Source organism: Ambystoma mexicanum, chromosome 8, assembly GCF_040938575.1.
Source record: "Ambystoma mexicanum isolate Mex_15411 chromosome 8, UKY_AmexF1_1, whole genome shotgun sequence".
In the NCBI taxonomy this organism is placed as follows: Eukaryota; Metazoa; Chordata; class Amphibia; order Caudata; family Ambystomatidae; genus Ambystoma; species Ambystoma mexicanum.
In genome coordinates, this window is record NC_090929.1 from 1,038,314,223 (window position 1) to 1,038,336,525 (window position 22,303).

The following is a 22,303-nucleotide window of genomic DNA, read 5'->3' on the forward strand; positions in this document are numbered from 1 at the left end:
CTGTGTCTTTTTCATGGCACACGTTGGCAGCAAAGACCCCGTCCAGGGTTAAAGGTGACATTCCACTGTATGTGAAGATGCGTATTTTGTGTTTCTGCAAAGCCGGGTAAGGTGTCAGCTTTCTGAATTCAACCGCGGGCATCACGGTGATGGATGCCCCTGCATCAACTAGAATTGACATCTCCTTCATCAGGATCGAGACGGAACAGTAGGGTTTTCTTTGCGACCGCCTGGTATCTAGGCAGATGGCCTAAATGAAATATGCATCTTCTATATCACTGGCCCCCTCCACTCTTGACAGGGCGGGGCTACCTGATCTCAGATCCTCATCCACTGCTGCTACTTACTGATACTGGTGCCTCAGCAGCATTGAGGGCAGGCAGGATGCTTGCGATGCCTGCCACAGGGCCCTGCACATTGTGCGTCGTAGTTAACCTTGCCTTACCACCCGCAGGTGGCTCCCGTCGCTGGGCAGGCTTGATCTTGATGTGTCGGCCCTCCGCAGGCATCCCACGGCTTCAGCCCTTCCTCTGGCTGCTTTGAGATTTAATGTCTGTTTTGCTTCCCGTACCTTCCACGGCCCTGGGTGCTCCTCTTGTCGACACGGCCTGCACCATGTCGGGTTCGCCCCCTTTCAATGCTTCCTCCATCTGCACCGCCCTGGACGCAGACAGTTCCTGTGTCCTCCCCAGATCCAGTATCCTGTGTAGGGATGTAGGGGTTTGTCTGGTTACTTTAATATTTATCCAAGTGTACTCGAGAGCGAGTGACCCCTGACTGGCCCATAGAGTCAGTGCTCGCTCTGTCGTACTTTTAAGACGAGATAACTGCACCTTGAGGTGGAAGGAGTGCAGGATTTCTTACTCCAACACCAATCAATAAGGACACCTCAATGGTTTGGCAAAGGGGAGTCAGTTTAATGACAAGTACAAAAAACAGGGAAACATGGACATCAACAGTGATGCGATAGCCCGTCTCGCTTCAACTCCCAACAACTTCATTCAAACAGTAACAGTTATACCTAAAATTCATCATTATTGACGTGTAACACTCAAAAGTTTATCATGCAGTTCTATTGGTTGGAAAAGGTAACTTTACTATAGGTACTATATCTGTATATGGTAACAGAGTGTGAGGATTGGATAACCCTTATCAGGTGGGCATCTACGTGCTTCCCTCTAACATTACCAATCATAAACCAACGAGACCCCTCCGATCAAGCAACGAAATCCGCCTGGAACTTAAACCATATCTTAAGAAAAAACTTGGAGGCACCTCCTTCTACCACTTAGCCGCAAAAACCTGGAACAACATCCCAAAAGAAATAAGAAACACAGAAGATCACTTAAAATGCAGAAAATCACTAAAAACTAGGCTCTTCAACACCACAGACTCAAACTGAAAACCGGAACAAAGAAAAAGGATGACAAAACGGGAAAGGACTCGGACAACCCCAGAACTGACAGGGAAGCTCTCACGGCACCCAGATGGGTGACTCCGGACCAACTGTATCACAGGCACACGCATGGAGACCAAGTCAACTAACCCAGCCAACCACACTCAACATCTTCACCTGCCCCTAGTTCCCACCAGGTACCACAGTGTTGTGGAATTGTTGAGAAATTGACAACCAGCACACTATCTGAGTTGTTGACATTGGCAGGTGCACTGGCCACAGGAGTATGAAGGCAGGACAGGTGGGGCTATGAGAGAGAGCCTGAAAGAGGTGGGGGCCAGATAAGAAAGGGACCTTGAATGCCAGACGGGCCCAGATCAGGACAGAGGCGCATCAGGGGAAACTATGCAAGCCCAGCACCTCAATTCAGGATAGAAATGCCAACTAACCAACTCCACTCATAATTTCACCCCTGCATACTCCTCTCTAACTCCAAACCAAACGCAACTAAAAACCTACAGCACACCAAACAGCACAAACTTCACTACATTGCAACAACAAAACAAAATTCACACATAGACTCGCACAACAGTACCACAACGACTAACTGCTGTAAACACCCCAGGCCCAGCCAACGGACCCACCGGGCTGAGGCCGCCAACAGCACATCACTGCTCTCTTGCACTTTTTCTGCTTCCTCCCACTAACTCAACCTCCCCTCCTCTTTCAGAGCTGCCAGAGCGCCAGGGGACCACTCCAGTAGTGATAGTGCTCGGTACAAATATCCTTTAACATTAACATTAACATTACTCATGTAGACGTCACTAAAAGTATGACGTCCCATTGGTTCTACTATCTATAGGACCCTAGATTATTTGGCCCATTGTGATTGGGTTGGCTGCAACGACAAGCAGAAATCTCCACTTTAATTAGCAGCACGCAGAATGGTCACCCAGATGCAGGATGCCCCAAGATTCACCCAGCCTCCCTTCCATCAATCAGTACTTTAGTGCTATGTGTCAATTAGTTGGCTGTGGTTGGCCTCGAAACTGTAGCTTCTTGTCAGGAAAAGATATGGTATCTTCTGTTTTGGGAGACAGCCAGGCAAAGGTACCTCTTCTCACTCGGCTGGTCACGTGCTAGCACACCGTGAATTTGCTTAGTTTTCCTTCTATTTGTGCATTTAATTCTCATTTCAGCCTGCCACCTTCCTGGGCCTCCTTGTCTCGACCTTCACGGGGCAGGCTGCTCTGCTCTTAAGTTTTAATTCTCCGAAACTACTGTCCGCCTCCCTCTCTTGGTTTGACCTCGATTTCCCAGGCATGAGCTGCTTTTTGCTGAGTTTCGATTCCGCCGTCTCTTTTCTTGTTTTAGCTGGAATAAGAATCCTGTTCTGTTTGACCCTTAGTAACCTGGGTTAATTCTGCTTTTGTATAAAGTGGTCTCGCACTTATATAGTGTGCTTCGTTGAGGTAGATATATAGTTAGCGCTTGCCGCTCTATTCTTCTACTAAGCATAGCAAGCCACACTGTTTTCTTAGCTTCCTGCGACTATAAGCATATGTACAGGCATTAGTTGGTTGAATATTTTCATCCTGCTTTACAGTTCAAGTTTCTTTATATTTCAACATCATCTCTCCTTCTAAGTTCATGATATGCTTATTCATGACATTTCATCTTTGTGTGTCATCTTTTGGTTGTCGTTTCATCCATCTGTGAGTAGGTCCGGGCCCTTGTGTCGTCACCATTCGTCTTCAATTAAGGCCTTTTGAGTTTCTTCTGGGACAGTGTTTAAGCAATCTTCATTTCGTGTCATTTGCTGGTAGGGTTGTCTCAATGAATACCTTACTGCCCATGGTTGTCTGGTTATTGGAACTTCAATAGGTATTGTTCTTCTGATTAGCACTGGGCAGTGCCCTGATGCGGCTCTCTGCTGGTTTATTTGTTAGTCATACGTCACATACCTCGGTGTGAACGCTCCTGGTACTTCAAAGTGGGCGACTGGAGTGGAGGCTGTATTTGGGACCTCCGCTACAGAAGCAGTGTTGCTGAGGAGCAGTGCTGAATAATCTGAGCTCTTATTTCCTCTGTTTCATCTGCCAATTGGCATGTCATGGCCAGCCGGCGTAGCCGCTTGTGGTATGCATCTAGATACAGGTCTTGGTGGGCCTGCCTCAGACGAAACCGCTCATAATCCCTGTTAACTAACGGGCGGAAGTACTCTTGTAGAGTTTCTTTGGCCGCATTATACGAAATGTCCCGGGGTCTCAGAGTTATGAAGATCTGGTGTACCTTGCTGCCCGCATATATGAGGAACATGGCCCTCATAGCCATGTCGTCACTCTCCTTGGTGGTGGAAAAGTACATTTCTAGCCCCTCTACCCACATGTCCCACCTTGGGCCAAGAGTAGCGGGTGCACCAGTGATGTTAAATTCTGGACTCCAGGACGCTGACAGCGATAGCCTAGGCATAGTGGATACCCCACATCATCATCCTGGTCCACTTCACCCATGGTGGTGGGGTATCTTCTCCTCTGGGCACTCTCTGGAGCGAGGGCCCTCAGCAGGTGCGGAGGTAGCACGTAACAGACGTCCCCCTCGGTGGCACGAGCACCCCTGGGTGTCCAACCAGGGCTGCTAGCCGAGTCTGTAGGTCAGGCGGTCTCAGGTGGTATCTTCAGGGTCACCAACCACTTGGCAGGGCTGCTTGCGGGGTTAGCATCACCCACCACCTACAGTGGGGCCTGGTACACAAACCAGTGACTAAGTGCACATTCTGGCGTTGGCAATGCTTAGCCAGACCCTCTGTCCTACTGGTGGGCACAGAGAGTGATGTAGGTGCGCCTCCCTTCGCATCTATACTGGCATCAGCCCCACAAAGGATCCTCTCTCATCCACTGCTCAGAGTGTCAGTTTAAACGTTTTCTTTTGTTTTTAAATGCAGCACACAATAGCGCAGACTCTCCACAGTGGTGAACTTGCCGGGAGGGGAAGGCAGCGGACCGCCGATGACCACCACGCGCAGCACCGGAGCACCGGTGAGCTTGCCTGCGCGGTGCTGGCCCCCACAGTGGAGCGCGGCAGCCACAGGAAAGCCCTCTGGCAAGACGCCGAATTAGGCGGTCGTGCAGTGTGGCATGCTGGGGTCCAGAGACCACCCCGTTACCAGTTGTTATATGTGTACCCTGGGGCACCGGGGCTGCACAATAAAGACACCAGCCGTCTTAGGGTTCAAAGTAAGGGTCTGTCCACGAGGCGGCAAGACCTCCCATTTTATTAACTCAGTGACGTGCCCGTCACCTGACAGGGTGGCAGTACGCCCCATAACAGTTAGAGGCGGGGGAGGCAGAAATCCACAAGGCTCTCGTACTGTAGCACAGACATTTGAAATAAATGATATTAATTTGGGGAGACCTTACATCAGGCTACTCTTTGTAAAAGGTTAAAAAGACTAAATGAACAATAAGTTACATGGTGGACGTGCCTGGCGCAGCCTTACATCCTGGCCAGGGGGATTAAGAGTACCACGTGTTATTATTAAATAAGAAGTTACCATGACAGGTCAGTACCTCTGTCAGGCCATTATGTCTGGTGCAGTCTGTGCACTTGCACGATCGGAACATAGTATGCCTTTAAAGAGCGTCTATTTTCCCTGTCTCCCCTACTTGCATGGTGGTGCCTCAATGCACTTGGAAAAACTGCAGAATGGTCGTCAGACCTTTTTTCTGTTATCTACACTATTAACAGCACTAAATGCACTTACTCTGCCTGTGCAGACTTGTATCGTTCCGAAATTCAAGGGCTCTGAATGACTGTTGTTTTTTCTCCTTGTTCCTTCCCTCCTTGGGTGCTTTGAAGCACTTGCCTTGTTTCTAGGCGCTTTACGAATAAACAATACCATACCATAGATGCCAGGTCTGACCTTTATCTTTCTGTGTGCACTAAAATGAGCAGCATCTTTTATACTCAATGTATAACTTAGGACAATTTCAAGACATCCCATTATCTCTGAAAAACCAGAACGGCTGAGAATGAGTTAGTCCTGCACTAGGTGAGACTGGTTGAGAATGTCATCCCTCTGAGGGTTATGAAATACATGCCACTGTGGACGATCATACGAAATGGGGGGAAATCATTAAAGGCTGCTGTGGCTAGGGCATATGTCAGGTGTGCCTCGCTAACCCTTTCATCATTATCAGAGTGATTACATGAGTTCTGTTCATGTGGATTCTCTTAAATAAATGGGACAATAACCTTTCTGAAAGGCTGCTGGGGTAATAAGTCCCAAACCAGGTGTGCCTGACTCAGTCCATCATTCTTCTGAGGATGATAATATTACCACCACTGACGTTCATAGGATTAAACAATGATATTTCACGGTGGCCATGAACCTCTGAGTTCACTGGAAGCGATGGGGCAGCGTCAATTCGATGATCTCGGGATCCGGCCTGAGTCAGCGCTGGGGGGGTGGGAGCGCTTTTACAAAAAAAAGAAAGCACCCGCGAGCAAACTAACTTCCTCTGGTGACCCCGTGCAAGGGGTCACCAGAGGAAGTTACAGTCTTCAGCCACGACCAGTCCTCAGCCATGACACAGTTTATTTATTTATTTGAGTAATGTTTGTCGCATACATGGACCCGGATTACTTATTTATTTATGCAATTTTTTGTCAAATACCTGTATCCGACAAACATTGCATAAATAAATAAATATACAGGTATCCGACAAAAATTGCATGAATAAATAAATAATCCGGGTTCATGCCCACACGATGCCCAACTTCTTTCAGAGGGGAGCTGTAGGAGTTGTTCCAGGTGTGTTTCAAGCAGGGGCGTTGCTAGGGGGGGCTAAGGGGGCTATAGCCCCTGATCTTTTGGTTGTAGCCCCTGATAGAATCTCAGGAGCTACAGCCAAAAGACTAGCTAGCCCCCAGTCCCAACAGTTCCAAAATCAGCTTAGCCGCGGGTCTTTTCCAGACCTAGCAACTCCCCTGGTTTCAAGTAAAAGAAAACATTGCTTATGGCGAACAGAAATCACTGTTTGAATAGTACTCAAGGGGGAGTTTTCTTTTTAAATAAATGGGATTGAAATTGTGCATTTTAAAGAACATTTACTCAGCACACTGGTCAAAACTACTATCTGCATAGTGAAGTAACCCATCACCAGTGCCATGGAAGTGGTTTAAAGTGGAATTGATATATAGTTTGGAAAAGAAGCAGCATGAAAGAAATAGCTCCGTTTCAAACTATTATTTTGGACATTTCCTTTGATCGGATGTCAACTGCCAGCTCTGCCCACCCAAAACACTGCCTCCACAGGCAGTGCCCCCCCCCCCCCAAACTCTGACCCCCCCACCCCCCGCGGACATTGCGGGATCCCCCACCAATTATTTTCCATTTCCACCACTGAAGGTATTTATTCATCTCCTGAAATGTAACTGCTTAATTATGCGGGGGTGCTGAGAGTTCGCCTGCACATTAACTTACAGCCCCGTGTGTGCCCCTAAGCGTCTGCACCCGCTTCCCCGCCGCCCGTGGCTGGTAGGATCCCACAGTTAGTCATTTCCATTTCCAGCTCTGGGAATGCCTAGATCCTGTCCACCCACCGCGCTCATTGTATGTAGGGTTTCGCTTTGGCACTCTCATTCTTGGAGCGTACTATAACCGCCATGGAAGAGGGGGGACGGTTGGTTTCTCGCTTGCTCCTCTTATTTCCTGGCTATGCGGCACTTCGCCAATTAGATTTGAACCCCATGCCGAGTATTAACCACATCCACACAGTGTCAGGCGCCACGTTTTATTGTACGTCAGCTAAACATAGAAATATGGTATATGCTGCTTCAGAATGCATTCACAGAGCGTGGCTGCAGAGGCAGTGGCGTGGCCAGTCTCTTTTGACTGGGCTGGCCCAAGTGGGGCAATGACTTATGCAGGCCTGGCATGAAGTACGAGTGCGCACACACGCACATAATGGTCATACGTTAGGATAATGGGGCGGCACCGGGGCTTTCCAATCAGATTCCAGGGGTAGTACGTGCAACCACCGGCCTACGTCTGGAAGGAGAAGAGGCTTGCCTTGACAAATGTGGATATTCTCCAGTGATACTTTTTATTTATTTTTACATTTACTGCTGTGTATTCAATCATGATGACGTCTTACCAATTGTTTTGCTGCTGCATTGTATGTTATAAATCAATATTATTCATATTACTGATGTATTAAGTGCTTGTCTAGCTGCCAGACTTAATGTGGAATAAAGTCAATGTTGAGTTGAGTTCATGGCAATTGAAAGGGATTATAGCACATGACATGCCATTACCTCTGACGGGTCAATAGTGTGTGTGACTCAGCCTTTTATCCCTCTGATGGTGATACAAAGAGCCTGGTGGAGTTGCAGCATATTACAAACTCTTACAAAAATTATGTTTGTGGTTTGCTGGTTTCATTGTCTGCAATTCATTTAAAATGCATATATTTTAGCCCAGTTTTATGTTGCATGAAAATGTTTTGCCAATAAAATATAATTATGTAATATCTAAACAAATGTGTGTTGAAGACTGGACTCCTCTCCCAGTCCTGGTTGCTCTTCCTAGCTCCTTCCAAAGGCAGCTCCTAGTTCTTCTCACTGATGCGTGCCGCACATCGCGCCCTGCGCGCCATCCGCCTCCGAAAGCGCCTATGAATGTTAGACTATGAATGAATGATGGAATGATATTGCTTTCTGTCAAGTTACACTTAGATGATTTCTTTCCATCAGGAAAGCACCGAATCAAACACATTGGGCCTTGCAAGTTCAGAGGTTTGGTAAAATAGTGACTTTCGAGTAGGATGCTGGAGGTACATCCTCCACTTTAAGGCCAAGAATGTGTGGATTTCCTGTGGCAGAACGAATGCTCATGAGAGTCTGAATAAATCCCCATGAAGTCCTACGGACTCTAGAAATGGGGATTTCCACCACCTTCCCAACACTCGTAATCTGGCGGTATTTCTGCTGAACCAAGTGATGGTAACTGTAAACAATGTTGGCAGTGATTTCAGAATTACAGCAAAATTACAGCCAAACTCGTAACGGGGCTCAACAGGCCTCATTGTGAGTTTGGCAGAATGGGTAAAGAATTGAAGTAAAATTGCAGCAATTCCATTACGGCCCCTTTACCGCCACTTTTCAGCACCGCTGTATCACATGTTTGGAGGTGAGGCAGAGGCGATGGCTTGGTATCGCCTCCACTTTACTGGCAAAAAGTGGTTGCATTACCGCAGGCAGATTTACTGCCACAGTACATCGGCCCAATTCCCAAAGGAGTCCTAGATACTCCACAAATGTGGATACCAACACTTGTAATGTGGCGGCAAATCCACCAGACAGAGTGGCAGTAATGGGATCCGAGTTTGACGGTAGTTCTGCAGAAATTTGCAGCAATATGGCCAAATTTGTAATTTGGCCAAAAGATTGAAAATGGAAGCAATGCTTACAGTAAAATACAGGTAACTAATAAAAACAACAGAAGTCGTCTAAAGGCCGTTAACGGGAGCACCGTGGGTACTTCCTCAAGAACACAATTTTAATAGCATCATTTTCATTGAGGCGTAAAATGGCGCAGACCGGTAAAAACATGCAGCGACATGGTCTCTACGTGTTTCGTACAGTTGGGTAAAACACACAGAGGCATGGTATCCATTCCTTGGGGTTGGGGTTAGGGGGTCTTTCCAAAATGGCCTCCATGGGTAAAAACACTGATCAGCGCCATTTTAAAATGGATTCCTCTGATGGAGCGGGAAATATGTTCATGCATGCCCCCCTCCGTGAGGGGAATTGACAGCGACTCAGCCCACATCAGATATTGAGGCTTGAATCCTTACCGATTTCCGCCTGTTTTTTTCAGCTGCAAAAAGTAGGCAGCCTTCATTGAGATTATATTTAATGGCAATCCCAATACACATTAATTTCAACCCCTATCACTGATCACCGCTGTTGTACTTGCGTGCACGTGGCAATCTGGAAGGATTTTCTGGCAAGGTTGAAAAAAGGATGGAGAATCCCAGAAACGCCGCAAGTCCCAAGCCTTTTACCGCCCTGCTCAGAAACTAAGCAAAAGCCGGGCAGAGCGGGCCGTTGAGGTGGACACTGTTGTGGAGGCAGTCCGCCCCGCCAGACTGACCGGCACATGTAAAAACTATGGGTAACCGGTAAACTGAAAAGAGCTTGGCAATGGGACACAGAGGTAGATTGCTTTTTGCAACAGTGGGTAGAATAGCAATATATGAGCAACTTGAACACATTTCTGAGCCGTGAACATTTTGAAGTCAAAAAACTGTTTTACAGTGTACAGCTTAGTACATAACTCGGTGCGAGGCCAACCAAATGCGAACGTTTACATAAGAGGGAGTTGTGAAGCCCCTGAACACCACCCTGACTAATTCATGCTAATGTTCTTCAAGGGCGATAGAGCACATTCTGAGAACCTGCTCAAGGTGTCTCAATGGGATTAGGGAGGCTCAAAATGCACCTGGGATTAGTGGGAATTTACAGAAGAGCTTCAAAATGTAGCATCTTGAAAAAGGATAAATCGGAAGGTTTTCTTTTGCCTCAAAGTGTGACATTACCCACTACAGCCAAAAAATGACAACATTTTAAGATGTATTTTAAAGGGTTCCGTTTCAAGAAGTAAGCACCGCCCTTGTCCTTGATTCCCTCGAGTAGTCTCTCAGCGTCTGGCTAGGCCTGGCACATTCACACAGCAATGCCAAGAAACCCTGCAAATGGCGGCGTTGCGCGGCATACATCCCTGTAACGTAACGTGATATAACATATCGCCGTGCGTGCAGATGACCCCTGGCCTTTGCACCAGTAGCTTTGGAGCCTGGCAGGCCTCATTACGAGGCTGGAGGTAGCCTTGCCGGTTTTACCGGCAAGGCTACCTCCAAACTCGCATCTGGGTCCGGCACCCACGAATGGGCAATTACTGGGCTATTCCGGCCAAGCCAGACCCGGCAATTGCCCTTTCGCGGGTGCCGGGCCCGGTACATCCCCATTCCATTTGACCCCATTAGGGCTCAATGGGAATGGGGAGGGTGGTAGCACCGGTACCGTTAATAACAGTACCGGTGATACCATCATGTTCTGCTCGCGGGTGCCGGTACGTCCACCAGGTCAGACCTGGTGGCTGCAAGGGCACCTGCAAGCAGAACTCCTAGTATGGCGGTACGGTAGCAACGGTGCCGGTAGTGATAACAGCGCCGTTGTTGCCTTACCGCAATACTTGTAATGAGGGTGTAAGGCATCGCTGGGATGGAAAGAATCCTGTGATTGGGAGAGGTATGCATGCAGTGTGTTTGTGGACGCTGTGCACACAGATGGCTTACCTTGTTTTTAAGATGTTCAGGAATTGCAAAATTTCGGAAAACTGGATCAGCCGAAGAGCCCGGAGGAACCTCAAACCTGGACGAAAACAAGAGAGGATTATCTCTGTAGAACTTTTCTCCAATGAAAATCAGTGTCAGAACAACTGCTGAATCACGATACAGTAACCACTCAAGGAAAAGCCCAGATTAGACATTCTTTTTTTTTTTAGTTTTGGCTGAGTGGTGTCACTTGCACCACCTTCCCAGCCAACATAATGCTACAGATGAGGCAAGTTCTTTTGTCTAAGACAGCAATTTGGCTTGGTGGTGCTCGCCCCACCTCATGGAAGGTATAAAACTGCATGTGCAGTCTGTGCATCAAGTTCGCTTGCTGTTTCCTTCCTGTACTGCATTCATCCGATCCCTTTTGCATGCTGCAGCCTTGGCCCGTCCTCTTCCTGGGCAAAGGTTCAACATCAAATACTGAATGAATGAACACAATGGGCCTCATTACGGCCCTGGCGGCCGCGGTATAAATGGTGCCGGTAAGGTACCGGCACCGTTCATACCGGGCCGCCACATTACGAATTTGCTTGCGGGTGGCGGTATGCACGTCTGGTCTGGCCAGACGTGCATACCGGCACCTGCGAACATACCAGGATGCAAACACCGGACCCGTCATTAACGGGTCCGTTGTTAGCATCCTCCTCATTCCCATTGAGCCCTATGGGGGCTCGAATGGGGATGTACCGGGTCCGGGTCCCGAAAATGGGATTTACCGGGCACGCAAATGTCGGAATGGCCCGGTAAATCCAATTTTTCGGGACCCAGACCGGAGTTTGGGGGTAGCCATGCCGCTAAAAACGGCATGGCTACATCTATACTCGTAATGAGGCCCAATATCTATAGCAGGAATGCATGTAGCATGCTCTCCCGATATGCAACTTGCACACAATTAGAAAGGAAATCAATTTCTTTCTGGTCAGTTTCCCTTCTTCCAGAGCTCCTTCTAAGCAAATTGAGTCTATTCTCTGGCACTCCCGACTTCCCCAACATCCCCCCTGGCCCTTATAAAAATATAAAATGACCACCGCCATCTGCTGAACTGTCATTCCGGCAGCCCCCAACAATGTCCCTTTTCACCCCAGTCCCCGCCCCTTCTGCCCCATCTCTTCAATGATATTATGCCACACCCCGGCTTGGCCACACAGCTCTGCCAGTCCCTTCTGTCCCCTTCTGGCAAGCGTGGTGTGTGTGGCGAATCAACTTCCGGGCACCAGTGGTCCAGGGATGAATATCAGTTTCTAAACCATCAATCAGCCCCACACCTCTAGTACACCAGAAGGGATCAGAACAGATTGGAAACACAAGCAAATTATAAACCTCCATGTCCAATTTTTGTTAAGTGGACGGAACGGCAGGCTTATCTCTGTAAGGTCGTGGATCCTTGGTTAGTCGCAACACGGCGAAAATACAAATAATACCCAATGATTAAAGGGACTGTCCAGTCAAGGTTGTATGAAAATATATACTTTAATATTATCACAACAGACAGTTCTAGCACAAAATACAACCCACCCTGTAAAGGAATGCAGAGGACAGACAGTTTTAAGAAGGTAAAGGGATGCACTCTGGATACTGACAGGAGGGTAGTCAGTATAATAATTAATTGCAATAGTTCAAGGATACTTGGTTTCAAGACAAGGGGAGCAATGGGTCATAAAATGTCACTAGGGGCCTTCGGAGAAGGACCAGGGTGACAGAACCACAATGTGCCTTGTGCTTGTAAAGGTTCTTGGTGCTCAACAGTGAAGAGTCCGTTTCAGGGCACTTTGCAGCTTCAGCGGCAGAGTTCAAGACAGGAGACAGCTTCAGGTATCAGGCGGCAGGCAGTACGGTGAGCGAAGCTGGAAGAATGGCTGCAGGCCGGCTTACACAGCGGCTCGTGGTCAGGAATCATTGTCTAGGTGCTGGTTGACGGGTCTGAAGCACTGGTCGAGGTGTCTCAGACAGCGTTAGCAACTGCGGCATAACAACAGTCAGCAGTGCAGTCGATTGCAGCTCAAGGGGCTCGACTGGCTCAAAAGTGTCCTTTAAGGTGGACACTGGTTGATGCTTGTCGATGCACTCTTCCTAGCTTCTTCGCTAGGCTTGTGTTGTCCTTTCAGGTGGACAGCCCAAAGCTGAGGAGAGTGTTGCAGGCACTCGCCTTGTCCTGGATTTTGTTCCGAGACTCTCTGGCACTTCCTGGCCCATCAGCCAGGGTCCAAATGAGTTCTTCTTGTTAGTCCTTACAAATTCTTTAGATGATCTTGCCAAAAGAGGGGCTCAGCTCTCTTTTAAAGCCAAATGGGCCACAGTGATTGGTGTAGGCTAAGCCTACCTTAATGAATCAATCATGGGTCCCCACCAACAAACTCCTGTATGCCTGAGGTCATAACCAGAGTGCTTTGCAACAGAAAAGGTAAAGGGGTGAAAACATGTAATACAAAGTCGCACCCATCTTCCTGTCTGTTGTGGATCAAAGGGTCTCTCTAGTTAATGGAGCGCTCTGTGGTTCCTGATTAAAGGGGCAGGTCTCCCTTGAAGCTGCGTTGAGAACAGACTTTCTGTCTCCATCAATCCACATCCTTGTACCTTCTGAATGCGGTCCCCCTCTGGGTGTTTCCTACTGTTAACACATAGTCCGAGACATGACAGGTCACTGCCCTTGATACTGAGAGGCGGGAGCTGGCTTCAGGTTGACACAGTGCATATCAAAGGTTGTTGCAGTTTTCCTGTCTTCCGTTAATCCTGCGACAAGGCCCCCTGTGAGACTGTTTGAAATAACTCTGATTAGTATGTGAAGCTGCCACCAGCAGAGCCAACAAAGGACAGGGCAGATCCATGGAGCCTTTACTAGTTAATTAGGCTGGCCATGGCAGGAGGAAGGCTTTGCCTTCCCCCTTCTGAGATGCCTTGATGTACTCTTGGCTGTCATATTCCAACTAAATATGACAGGGGGACGACACCTGTAGTCTGTGACCACCCAGAATAAACGGGTCTATGTGTATGCCGTGCAGCGAGCATAGGAAAATGTGTCCGGATTCGCCCCACAAATTTTCCGGGGATTCATTTACCATCATTTAATTTAATTTAACTATTCAAAAAAGCCCAGGTAAATGCACACCCATTGTGCGGATGGTCGAATTACCCACAGTGTAGTTTATCCATAAGGGGGAGCAGTGTCGCGGATGTCTGTTAGGTGTTTGATTGAATTGTGTTGGTGTGCTGTGGGAAATGAACCTTTGTATTCTGGCCTTTCTATGCTAGCAGAGCATACTGGAACCTGCCCTTACTCGGCTCACGTTTTGTACGCAGTTTTACTGTGCAACCTGGGCATTCTGTCATCTGCTCTTACTTTTCTAAACTGGCCTCTGGAATCTGGCCTTACTTTACTATCTGCACCACGTACTGAATTCCTCCCTTGCTTTACAATCTGGGCAGACTGTAATGCAGATTGAATGTGTGTCTGGTTTATAATGTGACATGTACACCTCCTGTACTCCCTGTGCATTCTGCAATCAACCCTTACTTTGCTGCATGAACATGCTGGAATCTTGCATCACTTTGCTAATTGAACTTATGAAATATGGCCTCCTATGTGCTCACAGGGCTTCTCAGAATCTGAATTGACAATACCTCCTGGGCATTCTGGAATCTGATGTTGTAGTGCTAACCATAGACACTAGAATCTGTGCTCATTGTGCAACATGGCCAAAAATAAATATGGCATTTCTGTTCTAACTTGCAATTATGGAATCTGCTCTTACTCTGCCCTCTGGGCAGACTAGAATGAGACATTTCTGTACTCACTGGAGATTGTATAATCTGCCCTTTCTGTACTAACTGGGAAATCTATAATCTGTCCTTTATGTACCAAATGACAGCAGTGAAATCTGCCTTCATTGTGATCGGTGGACCATTGGAATCGTGCATTACTCTGCAGACTATTCATACTAAAATCTGCCTTTACTGCGATTACTGGCCTTATTGCAACCTGCATTTACTAGGTTCGTGGGGCATGTTGAAATCTGTATTTAAGGAATAACGTGTAATGGTATTAAATTAATCATAACCACGGGCAATGCTCTGGACACCCCCAGAGACTTTTGTTTTTTACCCTGCCAAGTTATTACAGAGGGGGGAAGGCGATATGCAAATCAGGCCTGGTCCCACCCCAAAAAGAGACAGTCCAGCCCAAACTGCTAGGTCACTTCGCTTCTGCACGATCAGTGAGGTGTGACTTAAGCAAAACAGAGCGGCAATGGCTGGAAGATTTTTAATTAATCATCACCACAGTCATTGGTCTGGCCTTACTGACTATATTGCAATCTGTCCTTACTTTACTTGTTGGGCATTCTGGAATGTGGGCTCACCCTACTAAGCAGACACACAGGAATCTCACACATAGTGGAATATACTGGACTATATACTTTCCTCTTTCATCCGTGTCAACTGTACGTATGGAATCTTCCCTTACTGAGACACGTGTCCATACTTGAATCTGACCTCCATGTGCCAACTTGACATGCTAGACTATGGCCTTACAGTATTATCTAGGCAAAAGGGAGTCTGAGTTGACTGTGCTATTTTGGGGAAAATAAAACCTGGCCATAATATGCCTCACAGGACCTGACGCTGCGGTGCTAACTGGAGTAATGACCCTGGCACTTCTCTGCTAACTGGTTTGAATTAACTCTGCCTCTACGGTCTTCGTATGACCTTTACCATCTGGCTTTACTTTTCCAGCTGGGCAATAAAGAAATGTAAATACTGGAATTAGGGAGAGTTCATGCGAGGATGTGCAGGTTTTCTTTAGGGCCCACTTTGCGTTTCTATATGGCTAAAACTGTGCCTGGAATACCTTGTGGGTTGGATGTGATTCTGGCAGGTCTGGGCCCCTCTTTGAACACTGCACAAGGTGTTCTATGGAAGAAGACTTCGGGCTTAGTCCTTTCGACTCCCAACGCTGTGATAAGGCACGACATGGGGCTCATATCTTTACAAACTATTGTATTGTGGAAACAGCTGTGAATCTGTGCAAAAATCATGGCTTCCCCAAAGCACTCAACGTGACTCAGTTATCTTGGTCTCTTTACTCTATTAATATGTTGAATGGCAGGATGTGGGCACCCAGAGGAGTTGCTTGTTAACCCTGACTAAAAAGAGCTTAATGAAACTGATTGGAGAGAGACCATAGAATGACTGGGGACTTACCCTATGCATAAAGAGTATGCTGGTTTTATTAGGGAAATAAGTCATCTGTCGAGGTGCATTCATCTATTTCCTTGTAATAGGGCCCAATCTACTACCAACCCTGGAGCGCCCAGGCCAGACTCTGCATCCGCTCCAAGAACAGAGTCTTTATTCAAGCCCGCATCTCCGCGCATGTGTGCCTCCTAAGGAATTATGTGGCAACGACAGACATACAATCTTCCCAGTACACCCCCATTCTCTCAACAACACCCTACCCACCTGACCTCATTGTTGCGCCCCCATGGCATCTCCTGTCAGGCAGAACTCCCCCGACTGAATACAAACTTGCTTCAGCATCAATATATGTATGCATTCTAGCAATATCACCATTATCTTTAGGGATCAATATCTGCATATCGATGGCACAACACACTGGGTGGGCCTCATTACAAGTTTGGCAGTAGCCTTGCCGGTAAAACCGGCAGACTGCTGCCAGACTTGCGATTTTTTCCAGCACCGGCGAAAGGGCAATTACCGGGTCGTTACGTTCCCGGTGAACCCGGTAATTGACCATTCGCGGGCGCCGGAAAAAAATGCTCCCCATTCCCATTTGAGCCCCATAGGCGCGCATTACATATAACACCATATAATGTGTGAAGGAAAAGAATTGCTATTCTGCATTTGACCCTTTGAGATTTGTACATGAGATGAATGGCAGAAGATACAGGCTATAAAAAAAGTGAGTACAACTAAAAGACGTCCTTCCCTGACAGGGAACATCAATCTACTTGCATTTGATAATTTATGGAAGTAAAGGCAAGTGTTTCAAAAGGAGAGCAGAAGGGATGTGTTCATTTTGTGAATGTTGGCTTCAGCTGTGCTTCAGAATGGTTACCTCCAGTGGCAGGTGGGCAGTGTGCTGCTTTTCTACTGTGGGGCCCTGCATTGCAATGTGCAAGATCAGGCGAGGGAAGAAGGGGAAATGACACCATGTGCATAACGGACTGGCTGCAAATCGCCCAGATGAAACACACGCTACACAGGATGAGAAATCAGCAATGAGTGGGAAACGCTCATGATGGTCCGGGTTTCATCCTTTTTCATTTGCCTGGGGCATTGCCTCTTGTAACGAAGAGAAGTGCACCAGTAAATACTCTGTGCCGTCATTTGTGCAAACTGACACCAGCCTCACTGTGACCCTTCTTCTCCTCAACTGTTTATTTATTTATTTATTTTGTTTTTAACACGCTGGACCGACACCCATCACAAAGCAAAACAAAAAACAAAGTATGAATCAGGTCAGAGAGTCAGAGGGAGATAGCACTGAATAAATATAGTGAGGTTATTCAGACAGAAGGGTCTTGAGCCTACGCTTAAAGTTTGAAACTGCCCCAGATAGTCTAAGATCAGGAGGAAGGGCATTCCATAGCCGGGGTGCTGCCACTGCGAAGCAGCCATTTTGTACATGGGAGAGATTAGCAGCAGGTATTTCCAACAAGCCTCTGCTGTTGGTTCATAGTGCTCGCTTAACTGGCAGCCACCTTATCCTTTTGGTCTGATAGGCCAGGCTTTTTCCGTAAACACATGCATGCCTAATGCACATTGTCCTAAATAGAATAGCTTATGTACTGGCAGCCAGTGGAGTGCCCTTCTTCCTGCAGACCCGTGTTCTGTTCTGCGAAGACCAGTCACTGCCTTGACTGCATTATTTTGGACTACATGTAGTCGATTGAGCTCTGTGTTTCCAATGCCCTGAAGGAGACTGGCACAGTAGTCCAGACGAGAGCGAATAATTGCATGGGCCAGTGTTGCACTGTCCACCGTATCAAGGAAAGGTCTTGCCTGTACCAATAGCTTGACATAATAGGAGGTGCGAGACACAAGGCTGCTGACATGTGCTTTCATTGTGAGCTAGGAATCCAGTATTTTACCAAGTGTTTTGACTTTCGGGAGTGTTGTTAGAAGGCAGTCAGAGATTTGAAAAGTGGCATAAACAGGACCAATTTTGCGCAATTTGGAAGCCATGACTGCCAGCATATTCTCCGTCTTTCCATTGTTCGGTACTAGGCCTTTAAGAGTCATCCATTGCTGAATACGATTGTAGGTGTCATTAATGGACATTAATGTCAAGCTCAATGTCCCCAGAGAGAGGAAAGAGACACTGAGTGTCCTCCGCATAGTTTGCTTACCCAACGCCTTCTGCATTCAAGCAGCTGAAGAAAGGGAGAGTAAAGATGTTAAAGAGCATTGGGGACACACAGGAGCCCTGGGGCACCCCACACTCCAGAACATAGCCCTCTATCATAAAGTCTTCATAAAAGACTCTCGCCATCTGATTGGAGAGGAAGTACAGGACCCAACAAGCCGCCTCGCTAGAGAAATGGGAAGTGTCTTGTAGCCTGGTGGCTAGAATGGCATGATAAACAAGGTCAAAGGCCACAGTAAGATCTAGTAGCATCAAGAGAGATGCTTTACCTTTGTCTGCATGCTGAAGAATTTATGTTTTCGGTTCTAGAAGAGTGGTTTCTGCACCGTGATTGCTTCTGAAACCCGATTGGTTGGAGCCAAGGATGCTATGTAATTCTAAGAATGTTTTAATTTGTTGATACGCCACCTTATCAAGAATTTTCAAAAGAAAGGGTGAGTCAGTCATTGGGCGATAGTTTCTAGGTAAGTTGGGATCCAGTGAAGGTTTTTTAAGGAGAGGCAAAATCCAGGCCTGTTTAAGGGAATTTAGGACAGCATTTTCCCTAAAAGAGAAATTGATAAATTTGGTGATGAGAGGAGCCAACATCACTGCACATGATTTGACAATGGTGGCCGGACAGATATCACGCTTGCAGAGGGTAGGTTTAATTTTCACCAGTAGTTCAAGCATATCGGGTTCCAATATTTCACAGAACCTGAAGAGAGGGCGAGATAAAAATGATTGCTCTGATCTGGCTGGGATAGATGGATCTAGGGTGACACAAGACTTGACACAATGTCCTTCCTTGATATTAGCAATCTTTTGCCTCAGGGAATTCTGGATATCAGTACAACAGATAGTGTCTTTTATCACCTTTGAAATGACAGGGCATGGTTCTTCAAGCTCACCGAGAATTTTGAACAACTCTTTGGAGCTTGACGCTGCGTGCTTGATTCTTTGTTTATAACATAATTTCTTAACCTCCTGAATTGCAGATTTATTGTTTTTAACTGCTACAGAATATCTAGCTTTATTCACCAGTGATGAGGACTTTCTACAGCTCTTGAATGCAAGTTTTTTCTTGCATTTTATTATTTGAATTTCTGGGGTACACCACAGTTTTAAGGGCTGGCAGTTAACCAATCCTTACTTTAATGGGGCTAGTGTGTTAACTGCCAGTGTCACTCTGTCATCAAAGGCTGATACAGGCTCAGTAGACGACTCAAAGCTGTCAAGGATATTAAGAATAGGTTAAAAAAAGGGAAGCAGAGAGGCTGGGGTAAGCTTGCCCATGTTACGGCACTTGGCTTTCTTAGGGGCAACTCTACTTTTCAGCCTATGCACATGCGGAGCTATTTGAAAATGTATAGCTAGATTGTCTGACTATGGGCATGGTATGACCTCCACCTTCTCCGCTTGCACCCCATACGTGACTACCCAGTTGACAACTATCCTGTCTAGACTCAGTAGCCAAACTAGCAGTTGCGTATGAAAAAATGACGACACTGCCAGTGAACGACCTGTCACCATTAAAACAAAGGCCGGTAAAGACTCAGCCTTCCAAACCACGGGACTCAGGAGACATCCACAAATAGAAATTTGCAAAAGATAAAGCATTTAAAAGCTGGCAAAGTCGCTCTCTTTAGAGAATAAGGCTAGGTACTCAGCAGCTGTCAAAATGCATAAACTGGTCATTTGCAAAGCAACAAAAAAAAGACTTTCTGTGAGAAAAGAATTAATGGTGCATCTTCAAACTCTAGGGAGCTGTTTAAGATCCTGAATGAACTAAAGGATCCTTTCCCTCTTTCCGACACAATCAAGAAAGACTTTCAATGGTGTCTGAATATACAAAACTCCATGTGTCTCAAAGGTGAAAACATCAACACTGACATTGCCACTAATTTGACCACCCTATTGAACTTACTGGAAAGTAAGCAGTACAGAGGAATCCTCCACATATACACCTCGGTTCGTCTTTTCTGAAGTAACCAAGGCTGTAGTCATAGATACTCTGGAAAATGTGAAACCAACAAACTGCAAGGATGACATTTGTCCAGCAACAATTATGAAAGCATGTGCCAGTCTTTTTGCTCCCATGATTGCCAAATTTGTCAACCTATCATTTAGGGAATGTTATGTCCCTAAATCTATTAAATAGGCCTGGATTGCGCCTCTGTTCAAAAAACCCTTGCTGGACCCAGCAGTGGCAGGCAACTACCGCCCGATAACTAACACACTGTTCCTGCTAAAGATCCTGGATACAATGGCCCATCAACAAATCCAGGACTTTTTGAACAGTACGAGCATCTTAAGCCCAAACTGTCAGAGTTCAGAGGTTATCACAGTAAGGAATCCACCTTGCTTGACCTTAAAACATACTTAAACATCTTGATAAGGGACAGATTACCCTTCTGATGCTTCTGGACCTGACTGAGGCCTTTGATCTGGTTGATCACGCCACACTAGTAACCAGGCTTCAAGATTCTGCTGCCTTTTCCATGGAAGCTGCAAACTGGGTCGTGTCCTTCCTGTTGGAATGTACAGCCAAAGTGTACAGTGATGAGGCAGGGGCAGGGGGCTTTGTATCGCCCTGTGGTGTTGCACAGGGATCATGTATGTCACCTACGCTCTTCAACATCTTCACCCTGTCTCTATTCGAAATGCTGGAAGCCAAAGGAGTAGTATACGCAAATTACACTGATGACACCCAGTGTCTTATTCCCCTTACAGGCGACTATGCTAAAGACACCGAAACAATCAATGCTATCTACAACTATATATATATATATATTTGGATGTTGTCGAATGGAGTTGCATCGAACAACGCAAAAACGGAAATAATGATCATGGGCACATCACATAGGCTTCGCAAACCTGACCCTCCATACCAATCCTTCAAACTGGCGGATTGTTCACTTGAAACCCACCCTAAAATTAAATCCTTGGGTGTCATACTTGATCAAGAGCTAAGTATATAAACTCATGGGAACTATCTAGTCTCATGCTCATCTTACCAACTGAAGCTCTTAGCTCTCATTCGCCCTTTTCTCAACCCAAATAGCTGTGCTACGGTAGCTCGTGCTATTATTGGCTCACGTCTGGACTACTGTTGGTGAAGTTTAATTTCCTGATAATTTGTGCAAAAAACAGCAGTTTTTTGCACAAATTATCAGGAAATTAAACTTCACCAACAACCTACTGAAGTCAATCTCTTCTAGGATATTGTATAGTGATAGTGGCCAAAGGGAAGAGTGAATGGTTTCACCATTCTCATCTTGTGTAGTGGCATAAGGGTTTATCACATACCACTCACCACGCAGCTGGCACGCCTTATATACTTTGCCCCAGCGCGATAGGACACAGTTCACCCTTAACCAACTTTTCACGTCTGGACTACTGTTCAAGTCTCCTGCATGCCTTAGACAAGGAGAACTTAATCGCCTTCAGGTGGTCCAGAACAACGCAGTCCATGTTTTCTGTGGATTACAGAAACTCAATCATGTATCATCAGCCAGGAAATCTTTACATAGGCTCCCGATTGGGAAACATATTGTGGTCTGTACTTTTTGAATTGCGCATAACTTTCTTTTTGGGGAGAGTTCGGCATATCTTTCATCTCGGCTTGGATGGCTCCCAGCCAGACATACACTGAGATCCAGCAACACTGGCTTGCTTGTAACCCCCAAGGCCAAACCTTCACTTGTCCTAAAAAGGCTGCTTTCCTATGACAGCTCCTCGCCTCTGGAATGCTTTACCTCCTAATCTAAGGGCCTGCCCTTCACTAGTGTCCTTTAATAATCTTCTATTTTCTTTTCCTTCTCTGAAATCGGACCCCTGATGATATTTTTTATGTTGTTCACTGTATGTCCTGTCTGCTCTTCCATGCCCAAGGGCTCTATTCTAGCGCATTAAAAATAAAATAAATAAATGAATAAACATGATGAAAGGGGAGAAATAGAAAGAATAAGTGGGATAAGTGATTAAGTGGTGATCAAGAAGAAAAGGATGGGAGGGCAAAGGAAAAAGTGCCCCAGGTTTTGAAAAGGATGAGAAAGGTTAAGATAGTTTGACCCATTTCAGAAAGGGCTACAGCAAGAAGAGGTAAGATACGTGTTGGGAGCAGTCAGAGAACTCGAAAGA

At 46.5% G+C, this 22,303-nt stretch overlaps 1 protein-coding gene across 13 annotated transcripts in view; it reads right to left on the reverse strand.

Moving 5' to 3' along the window:
* Positions 1-22,303, reverse strand: part of KCNMA1 (potassium calcium-activated channel subfamily M alpha 1) — a 1,925,602-nt gene that overhangs the window by 823,421 nt on the left and 1,079,878 nt on the right. For all 13 annotated transcript variants that reach the window (XM_069610985.1, XM_069610992.1, XM_069610991.1 and 10 more), the window contains one exon: positions 10,759-10,834. In XM_069610985.1, the coding sequence (XP_069467086.1) occupies positions 10,759-10,834 (76 nt within the window). The remainder of the gene's footprint in view (positions 1-10,758; positions 10,835-22,303) is intronic.